The sequence below is a fragment of the Equus caballus genome, chromosome 5 (genome assembly GCF_041296265.1).
Source record: "Equus caballus isolate H_3958 breed thoroughbred chromosome 5, TB-T2T, whole genome shotgun sequence".
NCBI lineage: Eukaryota > Metazoa > Chordata > Mammalia > Perissodactyla > Equidae > Equus > Equus caballus.
In genome coordinates, this window is record NC_091688.1 from 11,764,036 (window position 1) to 11,791,718 (window position 27,683).

Consider the following 27,683-nt stretch of genomic DNA (forward strand, 5'->3'; position numbering starts at 1 on the left):
TATCTGACCCTTTCTGCGCTATGCTCCCTAGGTCCATCTCTGCCTCTCTTTCAGTGTCCATCTCTGCTGCCCAGCATCAGCACAATCATGCGATTCCACACACATGTATTGAACACCCCCTGGGGTACCCCCAGGTAGACCAGAAGTTTCTCTGCTCGCCCCGGTGTCCTCTGCACTGGTGGGACTAACACACATTTGTTCACGGTAATCACGTATGTGGGTCACCATGAGGCAAACTCAGGTGTCTGGGCTGTGCATTCGATTCCTCACCGCTGTGCCTTTACAGGTTCCAGATGCTTGCGCCATAAGCATCATGAGCATCTTTGCAGTAGACATGTTGACCCGAAAGTATTTTTGCCGCATAACTAAGTGGTCGTGATGGAATTTTGCCGTAAAAGATAAATTAACTGGTTGACACTTTGTACTCTCATTTTTATGTTATATAAATCTTAGCTCCACATTTCCCATCGAACTCGGGAACGTCCATCAAGGGACATGTGACACTATGCCAAGAACACAACAGCGTAGAAGCCTTTCACAACACAATACAGGGCTCAGTGACGAATATGCATCCTAGTATTTGGAAACTGATGTTTCTCTTAATGAAGGAAGAAATTTACAAAAAAGAAAAAGTGCGATGGATGCCCAACGAGGAGACTAATCAACAAGCAAATAATAATAATAATAATGATAATAAAATATGTAAAATACTATGAAGGAAAAGATTCAAAGACAGAAGCTTACGAACAACCCACAAAATCAAGTATTTGTGCGGTATTGACACGAATCGACACACATTTTCAATGTGTTCATACATCTTGAATTTTGCAATAAAGCCTTTCTAATTTTGTTATTCATTTTTCGTGTTTCGTCATGTCCTTTCTAATGCTCCTCTTCTATTTTTCATTATTTTATCTTTTACGGCAAAATCGCCTTACGGCCACTTAGTCATGCTGCGAAAATGTTTGCGGCGAAAACAGCGGACGGCCCTTTCCCCGCGCCGCATCCTCCCTCGGGGCTGGTCTTTGCACCTCAAAACTTTTCCTCTTCCTGTCAAAGCACTGGCATTCTGCTCCTTTCCTCCTGCATGTGTGCTGCGGACAAATTCTGATGTGGTGTAAGTAAGCCGGTGGGGGCGCCCCTTCTGGGGACGAGTTTGCATGTTGCCTGGGGCTTTCTGAAAATGACGCCCCCATCCCAAGGTGTGGGTCCAGTGGGGAGGCTTTGAGCCACCTGGGCAAGCCGCTGGGGGCTGTCTTTGGGGGAGGCGGGATTCCGTTTGCAGTATTTCCTGGACTCTGTCCGTAGGTTCTGCCTTGAAGGGCTGGGTCGCAGTCACCATTGCCTTAAGCCTTTTTCTTAAGGCTGAGTGCAGGGTCCTGGACCCCCAGGAGGCCTTCAGCTGCTGAGGAGATAATGAGATAAGGCTTGTTCCTCGAGAACACTCCATTTGGAGCTATTTGTTATTCAACTGTAGTGCTATTAAGTTAAATTATTTTTCTCCGAGCACCCGGCTAGAGGAGTGAGGAAATTTTGCACCCCTCCCTGCCACTTCCGTAGGGGAGCTTATACTTCCTAAACATTCGTCATAGAACATTTTCCTCTAAAGGACTTCTGCCTCTGCCTATGGCAGCATTTCTCAAACTCGAATGTGCCTGTCACCTGAAGAGCTGGTGGACATGCAAGTTCTGGTTGAGCGGAACTGCCCGAGATTCAGTAATTCTCACAAGCTCCCAAGTGATGCTGGTGGTACTGGTTCCTGCATCCCGCTGTGAGCAGAGAGGGTCTGGCCCTGCGCTGCCTGGCTCAGCCGTCAGTGGCCCCGTGTGGCTGTTGAGCTCTTGAAATGTGGCTGGTCCGAATAGACTTGCCATAAGGGTAAAATACACAAGATTTTAAAGATGTAGGATGTAAAAATGAATGTAAAAAGTCTCACTTAAAAAAATATTGCTTTACATTTTGAAATAACATTTTGGATATCTTTGACTATATAAAATATTAAAATTTATTTCAACTTTTTCTTTTTTTAAAAAAATGTGGCTGCTTGAAAATTTTAAGTTACACGTAGGGCTTGTATTACATTTCTGTTGGACAGGGTTCGTCTAGAGAACTGTGCGCCCTGGAAGCAGTGGAGGAGAGGTGAACTGCTGGTTTGAGCTCTGGCTCCTCCTCGTATTTCTGCCCTGTTGCCCCAATGTATCTGATCGTCACTGGCTTCCTGCCTGTCATGCCCAGCTTCTCATGTTAGGCTCTCAGTTGGTTGCTGGTTTCTGGGTGTTCTTTGGGCCCAGCCTACTCACTCACTTCTCTTCCAGCCCTGACTTCCTTCCCAATCTTCATGATTCATGGTGCCCCACAGCCTCACCAAAATGGTGGCTCCAACCTGCCCAGCTTGGGAGAACTATTCGGGCTGTTTAGAATGGGGAAAGAACGTGATGTATCGGGTTGACTTTAGATGAGAAAAAACCAGTAAAATAATGAACATATTTAAAGATATTTGAAGACTTCAGCAGATAGAATAGATTCACAATTAGAAGGTGGAGGTTATTTTACTTTAGGACTGTTAACTGTAGGAAAGCCTGTTTCAACACTGAGCTGTGTCGTATCTGAATCTGAGCACGTATGAAAAGCATCCCACACACTAGCTTATCTCTGCGAGCAGCGAGAGCTCCCGGATTCAGAGCTGCTTTCTCATAGGTGACCGTCTCAAACTGGTGAACTGACACTCCTGAAGCTGTGCTGCATGAGACTCAACTGCAGACACATAGAGATGTGGCCTTTTGAGGATTTAGAAAGCAGAGTGAAGGAGAAGAGGAAGGGTTAGCAAAGAATTGGGATGGAAATTATTTGCTCCAGGAATCCTGCTCTAATTACAATTAAATCTTTTGCGAATTGCTAAATATCTTGCTTATTGGGGTGCAAAAGTATCCAGAATGGCTCTTTCCCGTGTTCCTTATGTTCCTGTTTCCATTCTCAAGATCAGAGGTAAATTGTAGAAGGTTGTGATGAAAAGGGGAGAGTGGACAGGAATGGACCAACTTGCTGTAGGGTGGAGAAAAATGGAGAGAATGAAGTGGAAAAGAGGTAAAGGTAAAAGAATAAAATATGAAAAGAATGTTCTTAGAGGAAAGGAGCATGCCCACTTTCCCTTTCCTTCAGACTGCTGGCTGGAATGTAGATGTGATGCCTGGAGCTCAAGTAGCTGTGTTGGCCTATGTGGCAGAAGCACGTGTTGATATTGTGGAGCAAGAAGAGAGAAGGAATCCAGACTCTTGATGACTGGGGAGCCCATACCTACCCTATTTTACTGATCTCCACATTTCGTTTTCATAAGAGCTAAATTAAAAATCGTCCTTCTGGCTTAATCTACTACTCTTTTAGGTTTGCCCTCCCTCACAGTTAAACCACTTCTACTGATGACAGAGGGAAAACGTGCAAATACTTTGGGGAAAGGCACATGAGACATCCAGGGGCTAGTGTTGGGGTTTCTTCTGAGAGCAAAGCATGTTAGGGGGAGATGGAGAGAGCAAAAGAGCACCGGGCCGGAGGGAGAAGGCATAATTAGGGCCAGAGAAAGAGCTTCTCTAGCAGGCCCAAGGATGGGATCAGACACACCTGGATCTTAATCCCAGCTGTGTCACTTACTGGCCCTGGGACCTTGGAAACGTTGATGTTACTTCTCTGAGCCTCAGTTTTCTCATATATGCACTGGGGATAAGAATAGTTCTTACTTTTTGGATTTTTGTGAAGAATAAATGAGATAATGCACATAAAGTGCTTAGCATAGTCCCTGGCACAGAGTAAGTGCTGCCTGTCATTATTTGAAAGTGAAGACAGGAAGGCCAGAGGACACATTTCATCCACTGCCTTTGATTTTGAAGGTCTCTGACATGTGCTCTTTTGGGACCTCATAGCGTCAGGTCCCTGTGGGAACGTCTAAGGCTGGAATCTAGTCGATGGAGGAACGGCTCAGCACTAATTAAACTAACTAACAATTCATCATAGCAGCCTGTGAGGTTACACTGTCATGGGTATCTCCACTCGCAAGAAAAATAATAGCATCGTTAGCAACAACCTGTCAGGAAAACAAGCAAAAAGTTCTGAAGTAGCAGCCACCTGCTCGTTTTGTCTAATACTTTCTTTTCTTTCTCTAGAAAGAATAGCAGGTAATGAGAAAGATGTGTTTCCTGTGACAGCTGTGTAAGGCATGGGCGATCCTTTTTGTGCTCCTCTGAAAAGTAATGGTTATAATAATAATGACAATAACAACATTAATAATAATAGTGTATCAGTTATCTATTGCCATGATAATGCCACATAACAGTCTTAACAGACTAAACCTCAGTGGCACTTGAGGATGTAGGTTTATTTAGCTTGTGAGTTTGTGGGGTTTAGTTGATTTGACTTGGCTGATCTCTGCTGGGCTGGCCCATGCGTCTGAGGTTAGCTGCAGGTGGGCTGGGCGTTCTGCTGATCTGGGTTAGATTTCCTTACCCGTGTGGGGTTGGCTAGTATTGGCTGACCTGTGGCCTCAGCTGGGCTGGCTGGAATCACCCATCCCTCATTCAGAGTCCTCATCCTCCAAGAGGTGAGCCGCACGTGTTCTCAAGGCCGCGGCAGAGCAGCGAGGGCCGGCACACTCGGTCATGCAGATGCTACAAGCCTCTGCTAGGTCACTTTCACTAACATCCCACTGGCCAAGCCCAGAGCCAGCGTGGGAGGGCACTACAAAGGCAAGTACAGGAAGGAGGGAAGAATTGGGAGCGTTAACCAACATCCAACAAATGGTATTGATACTCACAGATGCTGGCTATGTACAGTCTACATTGATACTGCTAAGCTCTGTTCATGCATTATCTCATTTAATCTGCCAACAACCCTATGGGGAGGTACAGTTACCTCCTGGTTTTGCAGATGAGCTTAGAGAAGGCGTATATTTCGTATTTAGTAGAGCTAGGCTTGGTCCTCATTTATTAAACGCCAGAGCCCGTGCATTTAACTTTCATGCTACACTGCTTCCATCACGACCCTGTTGGGGTAGAGCAGGTTATTTTCTCAGATGTTTTTTTTCTAAAGGGACCTTTCTTTGTAGATTCTTCTAGACTTGATTTTAGACTCTGATTGCTCCTTTGCTCTGAATGCACTTGGTGCGGATTCAGCTCGGTTCCCCAGTGCTGACTCAGTGGGTGCCCGCTGTCCCCTCCCTCCAAGGCCGTGGACATGGCTCAGGGGTTGTAAGGTGAAGGAATCCAGGTGCTGTCCCACCTCGCACGTCTGTGTCCACTGCTTTGTGATGATTCTCTTGGGACTTGAGTTACTCTCACTGCATTTCACCAAGCATGTACTTTAATTGGTTCTCTGAATACAGGAGATGGCTCAATTAATTCCATACCTGACATCTTTTAAATTCCTTCACGTCTGCTTGGCACATCAGATACTGGCGTACAGAACTGGAACACATCTTGCACCTTGTGGATGCACCAGGTTCTGTGTTCTCTTGTTTATTTTCTGTCTTTAGTCAGTGCTTAAGGACCCAAGTTTTTTGTTTTTTTGCTGAAAAGAATGACAAGATGGTCATTTAAACGCAGAGGAAGTATGGGGGGGGGGGGTTTGTGTATGATGCGTGCAGGTTCTTTCCGTGACACAGATAACTCAGTGAATGAAATTAATTTGGGAAAGATTTAAGCACAGCACTTCCCCAGGCGTGGGAGGAACAGCCCTCCCCTTTCTCTGTGGAAGTCCTCCTGGGATGCCTTAGTAAGGGGGTCTCCTTTTGGCTCTGTCCAGTTCATGCGTCTGAGAGCCTAGCCTACGCAAATGCAAACTAAGCAGCCTTGTCCTTGGACCAGGTACCTTTGAGCATTAGTGCTGTCACCTCTGACCCTGGCCCTGCCACCTCATCCTGTGGTGTGACCTTGATCTTCCTGCCTTTCTACCTCTTGGCCACCCAACCCCTCATGATTCTTTTACCTCTACCCACCCCTACCTAATTTAACCTCACAATCCATGGATTCCTTCTTCCTGCTTCAGTTCCCTGTCCTGAGGCCAACCTTTCAGCCCGGGCCTGCCGCTCTTTCTTTCTTTTCTGTGGGACCCTGATGCTTGAAGGAAGGCTCTTGTCTCAACCCTGCTTCTCCATCGAGTCAGCAGAGCGACTCACAGTGCTACGGGCTTTGTTTTGATCTCTCTGTTTCTCACCCTCCCATCCTAACAGTTTATTCTGCCCACACACTCCCGAGTGACGGGATTACCTCTCCCAAATCACCCCTTTCTCCCTTCCCACTGGCTCCCTGTGGAGCCAGGACAACATGTAGGGCCGTCTGTCTCCCCTTGTCCTGGGTGTGTCTCAGTTGTTGGAGTGAACTGAGCACTTTACAGTAATCCTCTTATTTAATCCTCACAACCTGTGAGGTGAGCACTAGGATCTTTTCCATTTTATGGAAGTGGAAATCAAGACAGGGAGGCGAGGACATTGGTCCAAGGCCACATGATAGTGGATGACCCCTCCAGGCTCCAGAACCACATCTGATGGACTCCAGAGCCTGTGCCTTGATCCACTGTGTTCTCTTCCAGAATTCCTCGTGAAGCCAAACCAAGCTGGATTTTTCTCCGAACAGGCTCTCATGATTGCTTTTAGAGATGAGGGAAGAAATGACACTTAGAACCTTTCCCCGCTCCTTTTTGGATCCGTCTCGCCGTCCTTCAGTCCTTTCCCTTGCCTCTCCCCTCGCCCCCGACCCCCAGGCTGTGCTGGCCCAAGTTCCCTGAGCTGAATTCACACTCGGACAGCCTCTTTTCAAAGGCCCTTTCCCTTCTCACTAGACAATACTTCACAGATTCAAGCCACCTTTAGGTCCTGCTGCCGGCTCTTCATCCCTGGGGCTTTGAAAGGCAGACTCATCAAAGGGACCAGCTGAGATTCTGGTTCTGAAAGTCATACAGTCTGTTTTTGCTTGGCCTCACAGGTTTAAAAAGTTTTGGTTAAAGTTATGGCTGTTTATGTAACCTTCATGAATTATCCCTCAGATTCTTGAAGAGACTTCAGTCATCTCTGAACCCTTTTCCTTTCACCTACATCCTAATGTCTTGGCAGGTCCTGAGGCTCACATGGTGATGAATGAAACAGAGGTCCGAGTTTAATCGGTGTTAAGTGAAGGCCTCTCCTTTCTCGCTGGAGAAGCCCCTCCCCAGACCCTTTCAGTGCACATGCATGGCTGCTGGTCTGGGCAGACAGGAGCCGGCCCGAGAGCAGAACTCAAGGGGCTTCAGAGTCACGCCAGTTTCCTCCCCTGGCTGCATGAGTTGGTATGGAGCGCAGGGCATGAGCTGGGGCGGCTGAACGGCGCAGGCCCAGCCAGGGAGGGGTTCCCAGGGGCAGGTGGAAGGCAAGCGGAGGGAAGCACAGACTCAGGTCATGGTGGCCTGACCCAGCAGGAGCCAGAGATGCTGCCACCCAGCAGAGCAGACCCCTCACTATGGCCTCCACTTTGGTTCAGTTCTCTCTGCATTTACCATGGCTTCTTTTGTTGTCTATGCTCTGTACTAGGCTGTAGAGACACAGGGCTGAATCAGAGGTCCATGAACTTAAGCAGCTCATGGTGTGGGGTGGAGGGAAGACACAGAGGAAGAGCAAGAATGTCCAGGCGGCTGGCTGTGGCTCTAGCTGAGGACTGTGTGGGTTTCCCTAACAAGCAGTGGCATTTGTTAGAAATGTACTGAGGAGCTGTGTGCACTTGGAAGTCAGTGCTGCTGCTCTGGTAAAGCGCTGTTCCCTGAGGGCCAGCGAGCCTTCTGTGGACACCTGGTCTCCTGCTCTGCATTCCCCTGAGACTGCACTTAGGTCCTGTTCCATGCTTAGGAGACCTCATGCCAGGAAGGAAGTCAGAGAACATTCTGGTTGTGGCCATGCTTTTAAATTTCTCCCCCAGCTTTATTGAAGTATAATTAACAAATAAGAAATGTCTACATTTAGGGTATACAATATGATGATTTTGCACACAGATACCCTGTGAAATGATTAACAATCAAGTTAATTAACACATCCATCACCTCACTTAGTACCATTTTTTTTTTTGTGGTGAGAACACTTATGATCCACTCTCTTAGTAAATTTCAAATCTAGAATACAGTGTTATTAACTATAATCACCATGCTATACATTAGATGCCTAGAACTTATTCATCTTATAACTGGAAGTTTACACCCGTTGACCAACGTCTCCCAATTTTCCTTACCACTCAGCCCCTGGTAGCCACTGTTCTACTCTCTGATTCTATAAGTTTGACGTTTTTAGATTCCGTATGTAAGTTGAGATCATGCAGTATTTGTCTTTCTCTGTCTGACTACTTTCACTTAGCATAATGTCCTCCAGCTTCATCCATGTTGTTGCAAATAGCAAGATTTCCTTCTTTCTCATGGCTGAATAATATTCCATTGTATAAATGTATCATATCTTCTTTATCCATTCATCCATCATTGACACTTCGGTTGTTTCCATATCTTGGCTGTTGTGAATAATGCTGTAATGAACAGGGAGTGTGGGTACCTCTTTGAGATACTGATTTCATTTCCTTTGGATGAATACCCAGAAGTGGGATTGCTGGATCATATGATATAGTTCTATTTTTAATTTTTTGAGCAACCTCCATACTGTTTTCTGTAATGACTGTACCAATTTACATTCCCACTAACAGTGCACAAGGGTTCCCTTTTTTCCACATTCTTGCCAACACTTATCTCTTGTCTTTTTGATAATAGCCATTCTAACGGGTATGGGGTGACATTGTGGTTTTGATTTGCTTTTTCCTGTGATTAGTGATGTTGAGCACCTTTACATATCCTGGTTGGCCATCTGTATATCTTCTTTGGAAAATTGTTTATTCACGTCTTTTGCACATTTTTTGAATTTTTCTTTTTTTGCTATTGAGCTGTGTGAGTTTTTTTGTGTGTTTTGGATATTAACCGCTTATCACATAGATCGTTTGTGAATATCTTCTCCCATTCTGTAGGTTGTCTTTTCATTTTGTTGATGGTTTCCTTTCCTGTATGTGGCTCTGCTTCTCTTTCAGGTCTGGACTTGGCTGAGTCTGATGCTGGAAGGAGAAATGAGGAACAGGTAATCTTTTGTTATTCAAATAGTGGGGTTGTTTTCATTGTATCTTTGAGAGCTGTATGTGCTTAGATACAGAGGTTTTAGTCTGCTAAGAAGAGCTCCATCCTTTTCAACAGGGAGATGAGGAAAGGGAGGGACCATTTACTTCTCTCTAGGAAGTTCTTCTCCCAAGCGATCAAAATGTCTCATGGTTCCTAAGTTGAGCCTGGTTTGCTCAGACTCCTGGGGATACACAGATAATAAGACACAGGCACCACCCCAGGTTGCCTTGAATGGTCGTTGGGAAGAAAGAGAGAAACATGGGTAAACTGTAGGACTTGGCAATAAATGCCATCTTAGAGACTTGAATAAAGTGCTGCTGGGGCATCTTGTACCTGCCATTCTCTCTAGAAATGCCTTTCACTTGAAAAATGCCTAGTCTTCACTGAAGACCCTGTTCAGAAGTCACCCCCTCTGTGAAATCCCCCTGATTACTGCGTGAAGAGTGGGTGCTTTCTCCTTGGTGTCTGGTAGCACTTCATTCAGACTTCTGAGATAGCGCTTATGGCTATGTCTTACAGTGTGTGCATGTTTGGGTCTTTCTGACAAGTCTGTGAGGCAGTCTAGGGTGGGGCTTGTATCTTGTTGTCAGTGTGTCCCCAGAATCTAGTGTGATGGGTGGCACCTGGAAAGTTTTCTGGAAGGTTAGGTAAGGCCATAGTGACTTGACTTCTTCACTGAAGACCTAGTTCAGAGGGCAAGATAAGGCCAAAATACTGAGTTAGAATGAGGCTCTTATATGGCCAGGGAAGCCGATCTACTCAATCCAGGCCAAGGAAACTGAGAACTCACTTCTCCAGCGACAAACAGCATCTCTACCATGGCTTCTGTCATCACACCACTTTAGCCCAAGAATTGCTCAGAGCCGGTGATGGCCATGGCTTCTGTAACTAACATTTTCCAGTGGTAACTTGAGGCACGTCACGTGGTATTGGGTGCCAAGCACCAGAATCCGTGATGTGAGTTTTGTGATCCATACTCTTGGACATTGTTTTCCATTTATTTATTTTTAAGTAGAGGGAGCTTAATGGAATTGAGTAAACTGCTACTTGAGCAAAGAGAAGCTCAATGGATGATATTTAGAAAGGTGATCATTTGAGAGAATGTGTTCTGTACAGTTTTGTGTGTAAGGCACACACAGTTCAAACTACTGTTGAGTGTGTACTTCAGCTTTATCACCAAATACCACGAAAAATGCAGTTAGAAGCCTTCACGTGACTTCCTCCCTTGTGGATCTTGGTAGTGTGTCAAGAGCAAATACATACAGAAGGTTCAATCAGATTTGTCTGCATAATATTTTGGCCTTGGTTTAGATGAGGGGTTCTCAATGGGGGAAGTGCTGCCCCCTAGGGACACTTTAGAAAATAGTGAGGGTGCTTTTGGTGTCACAGTTATTGGAGATTACTGCTGGCATTCAGTTAGCTGTCTCTGTAGCGCATGGATAGTCCCACAGAATGAATCCTCCTGCATCTTGCTTGACTCTTGAATGTCTGGCCAAACATTCAGGTAGACGAAAAACCCATTTATGATGATCCAAGTCTAGGAGGTAACTCTGTTTTAAATATAAATGCTTAATCTCACATGTATTTTTTGTGTACACCTTAAATATACTTTCCCAGGAATGCAACTACTATGTTATGGAAGGAAGATTCGTGTGCAAATTTTACCAAGAGTTGTTCTCCATTTTGGAAAGTCATGCCGTTGATGGCAGTGTTGCTCACCAGGTGTGAGTCACCCGCCCACACCCCTCCATCTGTCTGCATTAGGAGCTCCTGCAGGCATGCCAACCCGACGAATATATACAGATAGACTTTGATAGCCCTGGTCTCAAAATGTCAGTATAAAGAAAAATACCTGTACTGTTGAGTATTTTCTTATTTCTCTTAGATCCAAACTTATTCATGAGCAGTAGTTCAAGCATTTGATTACTTCGTTTGTCTTTTAATGTAGTTGTGTCAGAAATGTTTACATATTGAAATTCATTCTATTTCCTTGTAAATTCTTTTCTTTTTTTTAAAGCATAGATAGAGCATTAGCGTTTTCTGAAATTATGTAAGGTAGGTCATACTGTGTTTAAATTTTCCATACAAAATGGTTGCTATTAAAATGGGATTTGGGGGCCTGACAGGCTTGAGAACGACAGATTTAGACAAAAGAGCAATAGGAACCAGGGGAGAGAGGCTCATCTCCTGAGCACAGTGAGAGGAGACATCAAATGGATCATCGGGAGTGATGGAGAGTCTAAAATAAGAAACTCGTAGGGTAGAAAATGTGAAGAAGTTGACTTCTTTAGTAGTACTAATGTTTATTAAGTACTTACTCTGTGCCAGATACATTGTTGAGAAACTTTCCTTATTATGGCCTCTCGCCTATGGCATCAGCGCACTCTCTCCTCCCAGTGGTGGCCCTGAAACCTGCCCCAGACCCCCCAGGCCATGGGGACAGGGCCCAGATTAGAGTCCTTGTTTGTGACTTATGCCGCCTGCTCTCTTAACTATCCCGCATTAGCTAGAGTTTAGTCTGCAGAAAAGAAACAAACTTTTCTTGGCACCTGTTGGATGCCAGCTCTGTTGAATGAGTTGGAGGACATCTGACAAACTTAGGGTCTCAGACTGCCGTGGTTTGTGTCCCTGCCTCCAGCTCTGGTGTGATCTACAGAAAGGCTGGGCTCAGCTGGGATTTAAGAAGGCTAAATTCCCTTTTCCATAGGCCTGCTCCCTTTCTGGAAGACATCTGGGGGCCATATCCATTTTGAAATATTTACACATGGACCACATTTCAGCAATTAAATGACGTGAGTACCACTCAGTATTTAACGTCTGGGCTGAAACCTGGGGTTCTATATCAGAGCTGACCTTAACACAGTAAGTCTATATTTTATGATGGTTAATAGACCATCAACTAATAGCTGTTATTACTATGAAAAGTTTGCATTAGTTATAATACATAGACAATCCAACATTTATCCATCTTGCATGATTCCTCCCAGATGTGACTGGTTTTCCATTTATAACTGGTTGGCTATATGTCCCTTAGATTTCACTGGGCACATGGTGGATTGGGGGGCAAGGGTAGTGAGAACAGGAGTCCCTGGGGATCTGTGGAAGGGACTTTAGCATTTACAGAAGAACAGCCTGTGCCTGGCTGCTTCTGTCAGCTGGGGCTGCATTTCTTGGAGGCATCGGACCCTCAACCAGGGGAGACTTTGGGAAAAGACTAAGGAAAGATCTTTCCTCTACTGCAGAGAAATCACTGGGGTATCCGCATCAGGAAAGGTCTGGTTTTGTTGTGCTGGGAGTCCAGTCTTCACGGCTGTGTATTTGTGTCCTTCTTGAAGAGGCAGTGCGGTATGGTGATTGAGAGCGAGGGCTCTGGGCACAGGCGATTCTTTTCAAGGTGGATAAGCTCAGATAGATTGCTTGCACTCTCTGTGCCTTGGTTTTCCCATCTAAAAATGGGGATCATAGTGGTGCTATCTCCTAGGTTAGTTGTTGGATTAAATGAGATGATGTATGTACATTGCTTGGTAGATTTACATTGACTGGTAGATGCTACATTGAGCATGTGGTATGTACTCAGTAAAAGTTAGCTGCTACCATTATTGTTCCTTTGAAAATGGGGATGATAGAAGCACCCACCTCACAGAGCTCTTGTGAGGAGTGAATCAACCAATATATGTAAAGTGACCAGAACAGTGCCTACCATATTGTAAGTAATAAATATTATTATTATTATTAATATGTTATTATTACTGTCTTGGGGGAATTACCAAATTTTAAGATTCTAGCACTGTATCCAGTTTAAAAACTCTTCCCATTTAAGTATTTTCCTACCAATACCGTGTGTTCTCATGTTTGATTTGCTCAATACCTGGCAGTGGCACATGCTGAGAGGACATGTTTCTCACTCTGTTAACAGAGCTTGGGAATCCCCTAGCTGTTACCCTGTTTCTGCATATCGGTGCTACAGTGGAGTTACATTTGAATGTATGGCTTTCTTTAATGACTAAAGCAAATGTCACAGGTGTCCATTGCTAAGGCACACTTGCGTCTCTGGGATATTTATAGGAAGTGGACACTGTCGTTTTTTAGTAACTGAGAAAACAGCATCTTAGAAAAGTGTTGCGTTGAAAAATTAGAGAATCTAATTCTCTGATGGAGCTGAGACTAGAGGCCAGCTCTGCTCCATTCAGTCTGGTTCCACTGTCCCCTCGGGCTAGGTAAGAGAGTTAGGCACAGAGTGGTCCCAACCCATGACCAAGCAATGTCACAGTCTCCTTTGGTCTTTCCACAGGATGTAGACAGAAGAACACTATATTCTAAATCAAAAGACCCTGGCCTTACCCTTGGCTCCATTTTTCTCCCCACCCCTTGCTCCAGATTCACTGAAGTATAATTTATACACAGTGGTCTTTTTCAGTCCACAGTTCTTCGAGTTTTGACACATGCAGACAGTCATGCATCGTCCCCACAATCAAGATAGAGAACAGTCTCATCACCCCAGAATCCCTCGTGCTTTTTGTACTCAATCCCTCCCACCCCCAATTTCCGGCACCGCTGATATATTCTGTCTCTATAGTTTTGCCTTTTCCAGAATGTCATATAAATGGAATCATACAGGATGTGGCCTTTGGTGCCTGGCTTCTTCCACTCAACATAATGCATTTGAGATTTATCCTGGCTGCATTCTTAGTGTCTGCAGGTCCTTGGGTAAGTTGCTTAACTTTCAGCCTCAGTGTCCTTAGCTGTAAAATAGGCATACCGTTTGCCTTGCATTTGCATCATTGTGGTTAGGAAGAGAGAAGGCACACAAATGTGAATTAGGTAAAAGGAAAAGGAGGTATACAGGTCTACTTGTTATTCTTGTTATGAGATTGCCTTTTAAAAAGACTCCAGGTACAAATGCGACCCTAAGTGAAGCATAAACTCTGCTGAGCCATTGTTCTTCTGATGAGCAGGGCAGGATCCAGCATCACTGTTAAACTCTTCCTCGGCCTAAGGGTTCCGCAAGCTGGTTTCAAGGCTCGAAATGTTACAGGAAACACTTACCTAATAGGGACTGTCACTGGGGGAAATGGATCTCTGGCATGTTGCCTCCACCACGCAGCTCCCAAGAGGTCGGGAAGCCTAACCTGTGGATGAAATACTTTGATCTATTTGGGTGGAAGGCACTTTGCAGAACACTACCGTTAACGCTGATAATAACTTATAATAGCAATAATGTTGTGGAAAAAAATAAGATTGTCTAACATACGGAGCACCAAACAGTTCGAGAAAAAGATGGGGCCTCTCTTGGCTCAAAATGCACAGGGAGGAGCGAGAAATCCAGATTTGCATTTCCTTCTGAGTGCTGTGTGATTCTGAGTTACAGAAGACATATGACCAACATATATTCCCTGGGCATTGGTGCCTGGATGTGGAACATGAGAGGCCTGTCTTGGATCCTGCCCTCCCATCCAATTGTCATGTGGGTGGCAGACAGCAAGACAGGTGCATGCCAGAGAAGGGAAAACCTGGACTGTGATTCAGGAGACCTGGATGCCATATGTGGCCCTGCCACTAATTGTGAGGCTTCATCCTTGTTTCCTCACCCATGAAAAAGGGGGCTGTGGTAGGTCACCCCGAAGGAATCTCAAGTGACCCCCATGAATGATAGAGCCACAGATTCCCAGTTCTGAGCACCGGAGCAGGGAGCGCAGAAAGCAACAACACTGAGCCTTCGAGTGAAATCCTTCAGAGGAGCTCACTCTTTCCAGCCTAGCTGAATAGGATTCCAATAAACATATTGCTGAAATGTTTGTTTCCGGGTGTCATTTTAGACTGCAAGTAGCTAAAACAGATCCGGCTCCTATATATAGATGCTGCCTTTGGTTGTGTTCTCGGAGGCTTTTATTACTACGCTCCCTGGCTGGCTCCCAGCTGAGCTTTTCCCTCAAGGGATCAGATTTTGGAATCAGAAAATCAGAGAGCATCAGTGACCATATTAAGGGGTCTTTCTCTCTCCCTCTCCCCACTAATGCTCTATACTGCAGGTGAACACCAACGGGAACTAGCTCCTCCCTTTGCTCAAAAACTCTTAATAATAATGATGACAATGCTAATGGAAACTGACCAGCCCCACTATGGCAGCAAATACAAGCAAAACAGCTCTGACGTCCTGGGCTTAAAGGAACCATAGTATAATTTGGGTTGAAATGAAGTGCAGATTGTCATAAACGGCTCAGTCTTTAGTTAAGAGGACCCAAGACCCTGTGTGGATAGAAGCAAAGAAAGGAGCTAATAAGGGTGGGTTTTTGGGGAGGAGGGGGGAGGATGGTGTCTCAGTTCTACTCGTGAATCCTCCAGGGGAAGATAATGCTGGGCGCAAAAAGGTGAATGAAGGAAGGTGGAGGTGGAATTGGAGGAAGAGATGTAGGCAGGGAAGGAGGAGGGAATAGGGGTTTACTTAAAGAGACAATGTAGAACCCGGGCAATCTGACTTTAAAATGTGTCCGATCATGAAGTGTAAGTCCCTCCACTGTGTGTCCTCTGTTTTCGGTGCGTAAAACGCAACCTCTGCCCCATTTTATAGGGTCTCCTTTCACCTGCTTCTGTGATTTCTTTATGTTTAACCATCATGGATCTAACTGCCTTCCTGGTCTCCATATTTTATGTGCCTCACCACCTCTTTCTCCTTTTTTCTTCCCCTCTCTCTCCTGCTTCCCTCCTCTCTTCTCTGCTTTTCTTTTTCAGTCCCTTCTGCTCCCAGACTCTTCTCTTTTCCCCTCAGCCCCCTCCCCTCCCCCTCCATTTCACGCCTCTCCCCCTCCATGCCTCCCCTCCCCTCCCCCTCCCTCTTCTCTCCTTTTCCTTCTCTTTCCTCCCTCCCCCCTTTTCCCTTCCTTCTCTTTTCCCCTTGCCCCCTTCTCCCTTCTTTCCCCTCTCCCCTTTCCCAACTCCCACCCCCTCCCTCTCCCCCTCTCTGTCCTCCTTTCCCTTTCCCTCCCTCTCCCTCTCGTCCTTGTTTATCTGTAAGCTCCAGTTTCTTGCCTTATAGATTTACCTGCAGAACAAGACACCGCTCCTCTTGCAAAACTGTTTAAGAAATCCATATCCTCTCCCTTCATTCCTTGGGCATTTCAGAAATGATATTCCTTCCCCCAACTACCCCCGTCAAAATAAAATAAATTCAGCAGCTCCTGCTGTGTGTCCTTAAATCCATTCCCTCTAGCTTCGCTGGTTTGAAAGCCTGTACCCTAGAAGGGGCCTCCTGCATTTGCTGGCAACCCTGCTCGAGTCTGATCGCCACAGATAGTGCTTTGGAGTGAAAAAAAGGGGGAAAAACCCTCTCGTTGGAGATTTCAAAACAGATTCTACCAGCTTTCCAATCTGTGCACTTGCAGAGTGGCAGGCTTAGGGGAGAGGAATGGGGACTTGGGGTGCGGGTGTTTGTCATAAACAAAGAAGCCACAGATTTATATATATATGCGTGTAAATGTGCGTTTCCTTTGGCATGTTTGGTGTCTTTCTCCCTGGCATCCAGGGTGGGTGCCGTGTAAGTCTGACTTCTCTCACACTTCTTCTGGGGTCTGATGTGTGTGTGTGTGTGTGTGTGATGGAATTGAGGAGGGGGTTGTTGTGTTTTTGATGCGATTCACTTGACAGATTATTTGAATCCAGCCCACCTTTCCTTTCCGCACATGTCAAACAGATGGGATCATTGTTAAAAGCCTTGAGAGAGCCGTGGCTGAGCGGTGGGTAAGGCAGGGAGGGGGGAGAGAGGAGGGGACCGAGGGGAGAGAGGGGCACCTTCCAGTAGCTTTGTGTTTTCACACGTTGGAACTGACAGGAGCCCTTCTTCTCCGTGGGGGGGTGTCTGGGGGGTATGGGGCTGATGAGGGGTGGGATGGAAAAGAGAGCGAGAGGTGGGGTGTTGGTGGGCAGGGTTATGATGTCACAGCAAAAGTTACAACAGGAGGAAAACACAGAAATGGTTCAACATTTTTTTTTTTAAACTTTGGACTGCCAAGAGCTGAAGGAGAGTGGTGAGCAGAGGAATGAAGGGGAGAGAGAGAGAAACTAAACTGGAAGCTTGAGTTTTGTGTAGCTTCTTGAAACCTTATGAATGGATTACTAGCAGCTGAGAGCCAGGAGAGATCTATAGGGGATACAAGATCATTCTCACATTAAAAGGGGGAGAGAAGCACGGCGGGATTCTTCTTCCTTGCTGTGTTGTCCCTCCTTCCTGAAATGAATGGTATGAAACCTTTTTCTGAGGGTCGTGGGGGTGGCAGGAGGGAGGGGGAGGTTGACTTCTCCTTTTCTTACCTGCGTATCTTCCCTTTCCCTTCATTTAAACTAAGGCTCCTCTCCTTCCGTCCCTCCTTTCTTTCCTGGTTGCTCTCTCTCTGTCTCTGTCTGTCTGTCTTTCCTCTGCTTTTCTGTCTTTCCATCTCCTCCTACCCTCTTCCAAAGCCCCAATCTCTATTGAGCTGCTTCAGGGAAAAAAAGGAAAAAAAGGACTGAGTCAGAAAAGTGAAGGGAGATAGGAAAATGATAAAAGGAAAAAGGACAGTCTAGGATCAGGGATTTCTGTTTAGTAAAATCCACGTGCCTGAATTGATATCGTCTTTGGAGACTTCCTTTGAGGCTCCAGTGGATGCTGCCTAGGGAAACAGGACAAGCCAGGGATGGGGTGTCTAGGATACAGCATTTTTAAAGCAAATGGGTCAGTTATTAGCCGGGGTAGAGGAGTTTAGAAGACGATGAGGAGACCCAAGGCAAAGAGGCAGTGTGATCTTACTCCAAACAGTGTGGGCTGCATGTTTTAAATGTGGGGAACACAGCAGAGATTTTAGAAGTGGGAGTGATTTTTCTTATTAATGAATGAAGGACCCAATATGTTTCTCTACCTGTTTTGTGCCCACTTCTGGTCAGACATCTTTACCTGTGTTGAGAATTCAGAACCATGTTGTGTGTGTGTGCGTGTGTGTGTGTGTGTACACGCACATTCAGGGGGTAGGACTCTTTGCGATAGCCTGTATCTAGATAAACATTATTACAGAGGTTAAAATTGCCTTATTTACTTCCCCATCTTATCCACTCATTTCAAATCAGGTGAGAAAATAGTTGCTTGGGGGCTAGCTGTTCATTTTTGTCATTTCTAATTTTGAGCATCTCATTTGTTTATTTGCTCACTCCGCATATGGTGACTTTTAGTAACTTCAGAGAAACTTCAGAGAGCATAAGATCTGTGTAGCATGAATTCATGGCATTTCCATTTAATCCTTCTTACAGCGGGATAATTGATTTCTTCTTTCTCTCAATGTCCAATATAAAGGGAATTGGAGGTATTGTTCTTTTAAATCCCAAGTGATTGAAATAAGAAAAAATACAGGAGGTTAGTGGCCACACAAAAGAAAGAGATGCAAGTGGTCCCTAAAAGGCTGGCATGGATTTATTAGGCAGTAAGCAGGTCTGCTCACAACGCATGTGTGAGTGCGTGAGTGTGTGTGTGTGTGAGAGAGAGAATACACACAGGAAAGAGTGCTCCAAAACAGTATCGATTGTTTGTATTGATTGTGTAGGCTGCGGCTGCTGAGAGAGAAAGCCCGAGATGTTCACCGGGGACACCGAGAGCAGCGTCTGTCCCCTGTGCCTCAGTGAGGTGGGGAGGTTTTCAGGAGGAAGGAGGGGACAGGGAGTAGGTGGAGTGATGCACCGAACTTATTGGCTTTGACATCATCATTGTCTTTAAATGAAACAAACAAGAAGATAATTACAGGCAGAGAGAAAGGGAGAGAAGGGGAGCAGGAGGGACCGGAGAGAACAGGTCCCCTGAAGTCTATGCTCTTCTTCTTGCTCTCTTTTCCATCTTCCCAGGGACCCACAAGCCTCTCCGAAGCTGAAGTCAACAGCTCTCAGACTCATCAGGTTATCAGGACGTCAGACTGGCACTCCAAAGGAGAACTTTACGGAGACTCGCAACACGCCAACAAGTTGGAAGGGGATTAAAAAAACCTTCAGCACTCCACAGCCGCAAGTCCCTAGCTGAGGGAAACATTCGGACCTGCACAAGCAGCCTGGAAGCTGCATGGGGATCTGCTGAGGAGGACATCTGGAGAGTGAAAGTTAAGTACCAGCTTGGATTTTTGTGCCCCAAGCTTCTTTGTGCATTTTTAGATAATCAGCATCACATTCTGTCTCTGGATACAGGTTCGAGTGATTTGTTTGGAGGTGAAGATATTTTAGCTTAAGGACTACAAGAGAAGGTAACTCCTAGGGAAGGACGAAGGAGAGAGGAATGACAAAAAGGGGATAAGCTTCTTTTTAGTGACCTCAGGTGGTGAGGGGATGTGTTTGTGAGTGAGCGTGTATCTGAGAGGGTTTGGCTCATGTCCATGTGTCCCTCTTATAGTACCAGCGAGGGGAGGGGCTTTTGAAGAAGGAGAATAAAAAAGGAAAGAAACCTGAGCTGTCTGGGGGGAAATTCAAAGGGATCCAGAGAAATGAACTTCATTCTGCAGGGACTAAACTAGAGCAAGGAGAGAAAGGTCAAGGGAGCAGGTGAGGGAAGCGCACACCGTGGGTGAGGCACAGGGGCCACGCGGGCACAGCCCGGCACAGGTAGCTGGAAGAGGCACTCTTTGGGCCTTCTTGAAAAGTTTGGTCCGTGAACAAAACGGTCTCCTCGGTGACTGCGAGTCCACTGCTAGCTGTCTCTTTCTCTTCTCCCCATCATTCCGGCGTGGTACCCAGAGGTTGACTTCTGGTTCTGTATAAAGAGCCGGGGGAGGTATGATGTGCTTAAGGATCCTGAGAATAAGCCTGGTGATTCTGGCAGCGTGGGCACTCGGTACTGCCAGCTCTGAGCCCGGCTGGACACGCAAGAGATCCTTGGTTCAGAGGGGACACCTGAATCAGGTGCTGTCAGAAGGAGAACGCTGTTGGCTGGGGGCCAAGGTTCGAAGACTCAGAGCTGCTCCCCAGCATCATCTCTTTGGGGTTTACCCCAGCAGGCCTGGGAACTACCTGAGACCCTACGCTCTGGGGGATCAGGGAAACCACCATGCAGGTCAGAGTAAGCCAGCTGCCGATGGAGTGGCTGTGAGCCATGTTCCCCCAGACCCAAGTGGAAGTGCCGGAGTGAGGAGTGAGGCTGAGCAGCCAGCTGCCCCTCAGGCAGGGGATGGTCCTATTGGGCAATCTGAGCTGCGGGGACATGATGACACTTATCTTGGTGATCCGGCATCCAAGGAGTCTCTAGGTGAGGCTGACATTCAGGAAGGCTCAGTCATGGCTGCCACCATTACCACCACCTTCGCACGCCCAAAGGAACGCGAACCAGGGACCCAAAGGAAGGGCCTGGCCAAGACCAGGCGTCGTCGCCAGGCCGTGAAGGGGCAGGCAGAGGGCAGGCAGGGAGATCCCGACGTCTCTCCCTGGCGTTTCCAACGTTGGCCCCAGCATGCCTTTGTGCACGGGGACAGAAACAGTCCACTGGAGGACAGCATCCAGGATGGTGGAGGGGACCCCTACGGGGAAGCAGAGACCTTTAACCCCGACAGAGGACTGCCTGTCTTGTACTTCTCGGGGAGGCGGGAGAGGCTGCTGCTGCGTCCAGAAGTGCTGGCTGAGATTCCCCGGGAGGAGTTCACGGTGGAAGTCTGGGTGAAACCGGAGGGAGGCCAGAACAACCCAGCCATCATTGCAGGTAATAACCCACTCTTGGGCTTTCTGTGGTTCTCGGGGTATGGCTGACTTCATTTTTGGTTGGGTTAGACATAGGGGGCAAAGAGGGGAAGGGGACAGAGCAGGAAAACCAGGAAGGGCTGGCCAGGGAAAGAGGGGGAAGGGCCTTATTCATCAGCACAGCAGGAGTCCAGACATCATCCAGATAATGACTCTGTAACCACAAGAGCATTTGTCCCTCGTATTGATCTCATGTGATTGTGCACATTGCGCTGGCACTCAGGAGACCTCCAGCTCCCTCCCTTACCCCTCTTTAAAGGGGAAGATCTCTGCTTCCTTGTCAGTAGGGAAGAGGTATCACACTCTATCATTTCTAGTAGTCCTGTATGAGATACGCAGGCAACATTGAAACTATGTGAGAACCCATGGACCTGGGGCAGCGAGAGAACAAGGCTGCCAGGTCCACAGCCATTGGGTCCTGACTGGTTCCCTGTTCTTTGAGCAGCCCTGGAACTTAGCAGAAAGCTGCTGCCTAGTCCAGATCCTGGAGTCCCCTTTGCTTTGTCCTAACAATCATGTGCCCAGCCTAGGAACAGCAGGGGTAACTAGAGAAGGTGGGTCGCAAGCCAGGATCCTGGTTTCTAGCCCTGGCTGTTGTAAGAGGGACCTTAAAATGCACCTTGTATAACTCTATGGTTTTAATTGAGGTAATGTCTGGGAACATTACCTACACTTATTTTCCACTATACCCAGATCTTGGCTTTCATGGAAAGTCACCCAGGAGGACAAGGAAAGAGTAGGGTTAAGAATAACTGTCTCTCTTGTCTTGCTGAGGGTTTCAAGCAAGGGGTGGGGGATTAGATGTGATATTTCATCATTTAGTGTCTCATTGTCCCTTTGGATCCCCCATGACAGAACCTCACGCGAGACTAGGCACCATTTTAGAACCATTTTAATCTTACTAATTTGGATTATCCACAACACTCCCTGATGTTTGCCGGTCCCATTACGTTGATGGGGAAACCGAAGCAAGGAGAGGCCTGCCTGGGGCAGAGTGGGAATGGAACCCCAGAGCCCCTGACGTGCTCGACAACTCCCCCACTTAGAAACTTCTCAGGTTGCTCGATGCATGCAAATAAGTTTCAGACTAGAGAAAGAAATCTGGAAGGAGGGAGCCTCTTTCGATGGGGTGTTGCTGGAACATCACTTCCGGACACGCTGTCTCCCCGTTTGGCTGTGATTTCTCCTTTGCAAGCTGGGATTCCCAGACACTGAGCACTCTCGAGTTTTGTGATTTAGCTTTACTTTATTTTTAGGTGGGCGAGGGGGTGATGGGAGGGGAGAGAGAAGGGGCTGGGCTGTAAGATAGGTGGGGGTAGAGAAAGAGTAGAAGGAAATCCTTATTCTGGGGCCAAATGGAAGAAATAATGAGATGATTATCTGATCAGAGTTGGCAGCTTCACAGTTTTTCCCAGATGACATCTTCTTGCTGCCTGATCTCGCTTCCTAGTACCCATCTGCCAGGGAAACTGTATGCTTGCAGTCTAGACGGAGACCCACGGCTCTGCTTATCCCTCCTCTTGCAGTAGCAACCTGGGGACCTGGGATCAGTCTCTTGGCTGTGAAGAATTAGGGGAGGATTCAGCAGGAATGCGTGAGGGAGGCTCTTAGAGATTATTTCTTGGGGTTGTACAAACCCAGACCTGGGGTACCTGACCCCTGTCCTGTCCCTTCCATGACCTTCTGTCTCATGACCTGCATGGAGGAGAGCAGCGTCATGATTTGATTCTAGTTACAGCATTGCTTGTGGACCTCCTCGCCCCACCCCCCGTATATCTCCCTCCCTTGCCCACCTGTCCCCACCAACCACCAGCCCCCCACCTGCCACAGCACACACACTCAGATCCCTCTCAGAGTGCCCATCTGAACTCTCTTAACCTCCCTGAGCACGTACAATTAGGCAGGAAATCTTTTTCAGACAGTCTAGCTTCTGAGGTTTCTTTCTCTTCAAATCAAAGTGGCCCCGGTGGGGTACTGGTATTTCCCCTGTAGGTCCACACCAGGCAGGCTGAGGGCAGGGAGTACCCAGGTCTTTCTCCTCTCCGCCATCCACGCTATGTCTTTCTTCAGACATCTGCATATCAGAAAATATTCAGGAAAGATTTAGGGTAAAAGTCTGGGGAAGATGGAGCTGGGAACAAGGCCTGCATTCTTCAGGATTCCAGCAACCAGGCTCCCGAGGGCCTAGGCATACTTGTCTACTCGTTGTGCTTAGCTCCTTACACTTCACCTGTGGTCCCACGGCTGAGAGCCACGAGGGGGCCAGTCTCTGATTGCCACTGATACACTCGCTCCTATCAACAGAGCAGACGTCTTCTTCCCTCCCTGACCCTGGCACTGGTCCTTTAGCTGGTCACTGCCTGTTCCTGGGATGGCTGGCCTTCATCCATGGAGAACGACAACTGAATCGTGTTCCTGGGAGCTAAATACAATTCAGTGGTTGTAGCTCTGAGCGTAATCCACTGAGGATGACCCAGGACGCTGCACGACTTGGCTCCCACACTCTTTTCCAACAGCTCTCAAACCTCAGCTTCTCCCTACTTAACTCAGACCCACTTTCCCACTTCTCAATCCACCAAACTTGCGACATTTTCTTCTCAGCAGAGATGTCAAGCCATTCAGCCACACCAGCCATTGTAGGGGAACCCTCCTGAGATGTGGGGCCTCAGGGAATACTTCCCACACAGGGCACTAGGTGGCAGTGTTGCTTCATGCACAGGAGAGGCGGCACCTCTTTGGAAGCCACGTAGTGGGGAATGTGCCTGGTTTCTTGGAGGGCTGTCCCTGCCCTGGCCTCTGGGCTGTATCTAGTCACTCCCTCCCAGAGCGTTGTCGGTAGGCATCCCTTAGGGTCAGCCTCATACAAGACTTTTTGCAGGGCCTATGTGAAGGAGCTAAAGTGGCATTCTGGAGCTGTGAGTAACTTACCCTTGTAGCAACTAGTAAAGAAAACACGATCAATGAGAGTTTCCTCCCTCCTCCACACCAAACTCCTACATTCTTCCAAAATAGGAAGTTGGACTCCAGAATGGATTTCCTGAATGCTTTATTTAGGGCTGAGGACAGTACAGGCCTCACAGACTTTAGGTGCTGAGATTCTCTCCGGCCCCTAGTGGGGGAGCAGTGGTGCTGGGTGGCCTGCAAGTTAGACCTTCTGAAGTTGCCTGTCTCCTGTAGCTCTGAAGCAGGGCAGCTGAGGCCTAGGAAAGGACTGTGCGCAACTGCTCCAGTGTGAGGCCTGCATCAAAGTAACGACTCAGGAGCCTGGCAACTTAGGGATGTGTGGCCACTGAGGAGTAGCCCGAGGTCAGGAACCCATTTGGATGAGGTGTTGGAACTCAGCAGTGGACTTATGCCAAATTCTGTCCCATCCTGGTGTGAAATCTTTAAGCTGCAGCACTCAACCCTGAGCCATCCTGTTCCTTTCCTTCCTTCTCAACTTCCTCTCCTCTCCTTCAACCCCAACATACACAGAAGAGAAACTTTTAATAGGTTCCTCCTCACCCATAATTGATTTCAAATGTTCCCTGAAGTTGCCCAGCTGAGTAACCACCTGCAGCTCCAAGTTGCAGGAGACTGAGTCAGTAAGTCCAGGACAGAACTGGAGCCCGAGCCCACGTTTCTTCATTCAACAAATATTTACTGAGTGCTTTGCCATGCAAAGCACGGCAAGGCACCACAGGGAATACAAAGATGTCTAAGAAACTGTCCCTGACTTGAAGGAGTTTTCCTCCTCTGAGGATCCAAGTCTTAGAGCGGATCCCAGTGTAGAACTTGGGAGTCAGACAGACCTGGAATCATATCCCATCTCTGACACTTATCGGTGCTGCAATCTTTGGCAATCGATTGGACTTTTCTGAGCCTTGGTTTCTTCAAAGTGAGAAATGAGATAATGTCTTGCAGAGTTGTTAGGATGTTTAAATAAGTCATGTATGTAGAGTGCCCAACACAGAGCTTGACCCTGGTGTTTATTTATGACATGGCATTAACAGTGGGAGGCCATCATTATGAAGAGCAGTGTGTTAATCTACTCATCTTTGGTTCTAACCTACTAATCTGTAATTTTCCCTTAGGTGGGATATTGACATTAATTTCCTAGGAATTTAGTTTGCTGATCTGTAAAATAGGAATGATGGTAGATATGATTTTTCACGAGACGGTCTCAAGATGATTGAGAACACTGCAGAATCAGATGCCTGAAAGGACTCTCTTTTTTTTAATCATTTGTTCTTTTTACCCTGGGCAGTACTATTTTGAATAAATTGCACAGTAGTACTAAGGCTTTTTGAGGGTCACAAACCCTTTTGAGAATCTGATGAAAGCTATGCTCACTCGCCAGAAAAATGTACACGTTCACATAGTTTACATAACTTTCAACAGGTCACATAGTCTTACATAACTTTCTGGATTTCCTGATGGCTAGCGTCTGTTGACCTTAGGCTTGAAGTCCCTTGTTTAGGGCACATGAATGGCTTTTTTTGTTTTGAATGACATCTAATAAATGAAATTTCACAGGATGCTGCGGCATCCCCTTCTCCCAATAGGGGAGCTGTGTACTCAGGGTGAAGAGTCTCGTTCTTGTGGAGTGTGGAGCTTTGCAGAAGACACATTCACATACATAGAAGTATCAACATAGATGTAAAGAGAATTTAAAAGGCTTGCCATGTGTACTCTCTCCCCCTTTATCCAGTAGGACTCACTGATAGGTGAAGGGCCAGGTCCACACCTTTCCCAGAGCTCCTCTTAGATAAGGATTCCGTGACCCTCCTTCTTAGCTGCCTCCTCCTGTATGGCAGCAATGGTCAAAGAGTGTTTGCCCTTACGGGACCCTAAAGAATTGCCCATTTTCTTCCATTTTATAGCTCTGCTCCCTGATCAGGACCTAGATGTGCGGCGAAGTCATAGCAACCCTGTCCTTGTCATGGAAGAACCATGGATGTGAGGGCTGTTGTTGGTCTTGGGGGGTGGGTTTGCCCACCATGACGAGGATAAGATACATGAGATTGCTTGTGTGGGCAAGGCGTGTGCCCTGATGGTTGTAAGTTAGCATCTGCTGTAGAAGAGTTTTTACCATGTGGACAAATGGCCCTCGAGAAGAGAGGCGTCTGGTTTTAGAAGGAAATCAGACTGTCACTCGGCCCCCTCCTTTCATAGCTCGCTGCTGAGCCCTCATCCATGGAGCTCTCCCCATTCCTGTGTGGAAGCCATCTCTCCACTTCCCTGCCTCCATGGCCCTTCATGGCTGTTTCCTTGGCTGCACGTTGTTTCCTGCCATATTAGTTCTGTGCACATCTCATTTGTATCCGCTGAAGTTCCCTAGGAGCCAAATGCGTGTCTGATTCACCTTTGTCTTTCCTAAATATCTAGCACAGTGTTAAACCCTCAGTTATGTTTATAGAACAGGGTGGAAATTTAGATTGCTTGATGCCCATTAGGGATGACAAAAATGCTGAAAGGAACTTTCTGAAACTGGAGGTATCTTGTGGGGAACCAGGGCAGTGGCTTTCAAATTCTGCTTTTGCTACCGGCAGTAGTGTCTCAGGGACTTATGAGGGGAATTGCCAGGTGCCAGGCTCCTCTCCCACCTTCAGCAGGACCAGCTCCTCTCTCATCTGTCTCATATGAAGAAAGAGTTTCGTTACTTTAAAAAAGCTTAAACCCCACCACTCTAGAGCAGAGGTTGGTATACTGTGGCCTAGGGGCCACGTCTGGTCCAAAGTTGAAGACTGATTTGTAAATAAAGTTTTATTGGAACCCAGCCATACCCTCGCATTCTCTGTGGCTGCTTCTAGGCTAAATGGCAGAGTTGAGTAATTGCAGCAGAGTCTTTATGGCCTGCAAAGCCTAAGACACTCACTATCTGGCCTTTTGTAGAAAAAGTTTGCCAACTCGTGCTCTAGAGCATTGCTTCTCAAACTTAAATATACCTGGGGATCAGCTGACATTCTTCTTAAAATGTCATGGCTGCCGTGAGAGTGCACCTCGTGGTAAATGCAATGAGAATATGCCTCACAGACCTCCCACTGCAGGGCGTTTCCTTGACCAAGGACCCCAGGTGCTGTGCTCTGAAGTCATTACTGCGTTTGCACTGACAAACCAGTTCCTGAGAGAGAAAGGACTCCTCTGACAGCCGGCTCTGGCTTGAGGACTCTTGGAGGTCTTGCAGAACACTCCTTAGACTGCACAGCAATCTACAGTGCTTCCATCCACCCTTCCTTCCCTCTTTCCTTCCTTCGAGGTCGGACTTGTATCACGGACTGATGGCTCTCCCAGACTTTTCAGGCTCCTTCCGTATTTTCTCTCATAGGTGTCTCCCTTAATAAAATCCTTGCGCATTTAATCCCATCTTGGCATCTGCTTCTTGCCCTAACTCAACTAACTAACACAAATGTAGATTCTGATTCAGTTGGTCTGGGGCAGCCTGAGATTCTGCATTTCTGACAGGCTCCCAGGTGATGCTGATGCTTCTAGTGTGTGGACCATGATTTAAGTAGCAAGACTCTAGACTCATGAGTCTAGAGCAGGGGTTGGCACACTTTTCCTGTAAAGGAATACTAGTGAATGGTTTAGGCTTTGCAGGCCATAGGTCTCTGTTGCAACTACTCTGTTGTTAGACTGTGCAAGCAGCCATAGACAATATATAAATGAGTAAGCATGGCTGTGTTCCAGTAAAACTTTACAAAAACAAGTGGCAGGCCGGATTTGCCCTCAGGTCATAGTTTGCTAACCCCTGGTGTGGAGGGCTCTCCCTGCCCACCAGGCTTCTTCCACAGTCCTCTTCTGCTTTGCCGCCTAGTTTCACA

At 46.9% G+C, this 27,683-nt stretch overlaps 1 protein-coding gene and 1 long non-coding RNA gene across 2 annotated transcripts in view; one reads left to right on the top strand and one right to left on the bottom strand.

Moving 5' to 3' along the window:
* Positions 1-7,895: 7,895 nt before the first annotated feature.
* LOC138924011 (uncharacterized) lies at positions 7,896-16,400 on the bottom strand. The gene is made up of 3 exons (XR_011438466.1): positions 16,193-16,400; positions 14,200-14,282; positions 7,896-9,092 (listed from the first exon to the last, which is right to left on the bottom strand). It is a non-coding gene; the product is annotated as an uncharacterized lncRNA (long non-coding RNA).
* A 3,209-nt stretch (positions 16,401-19,609) lies between these two features.
* PAPPA2 (pappalysin 2) overlaps positions 19,610-27,683 on the top strand; it is a 255,786-nt gene continuing 247,712 nt past the window's right edge. Inside the window, exon 1 of the mRNA XM_023640602.2 lies at positions 19,610-20,842. Coding sequence (XP_023496370.2) covers positions 19,927-20,842 — 916 coding nt within the window. The 5' untranslated portion in view covers positions 19,610-19,926. The remainder of the gene's footprint in view (positions 20,843-27,683) is intronic.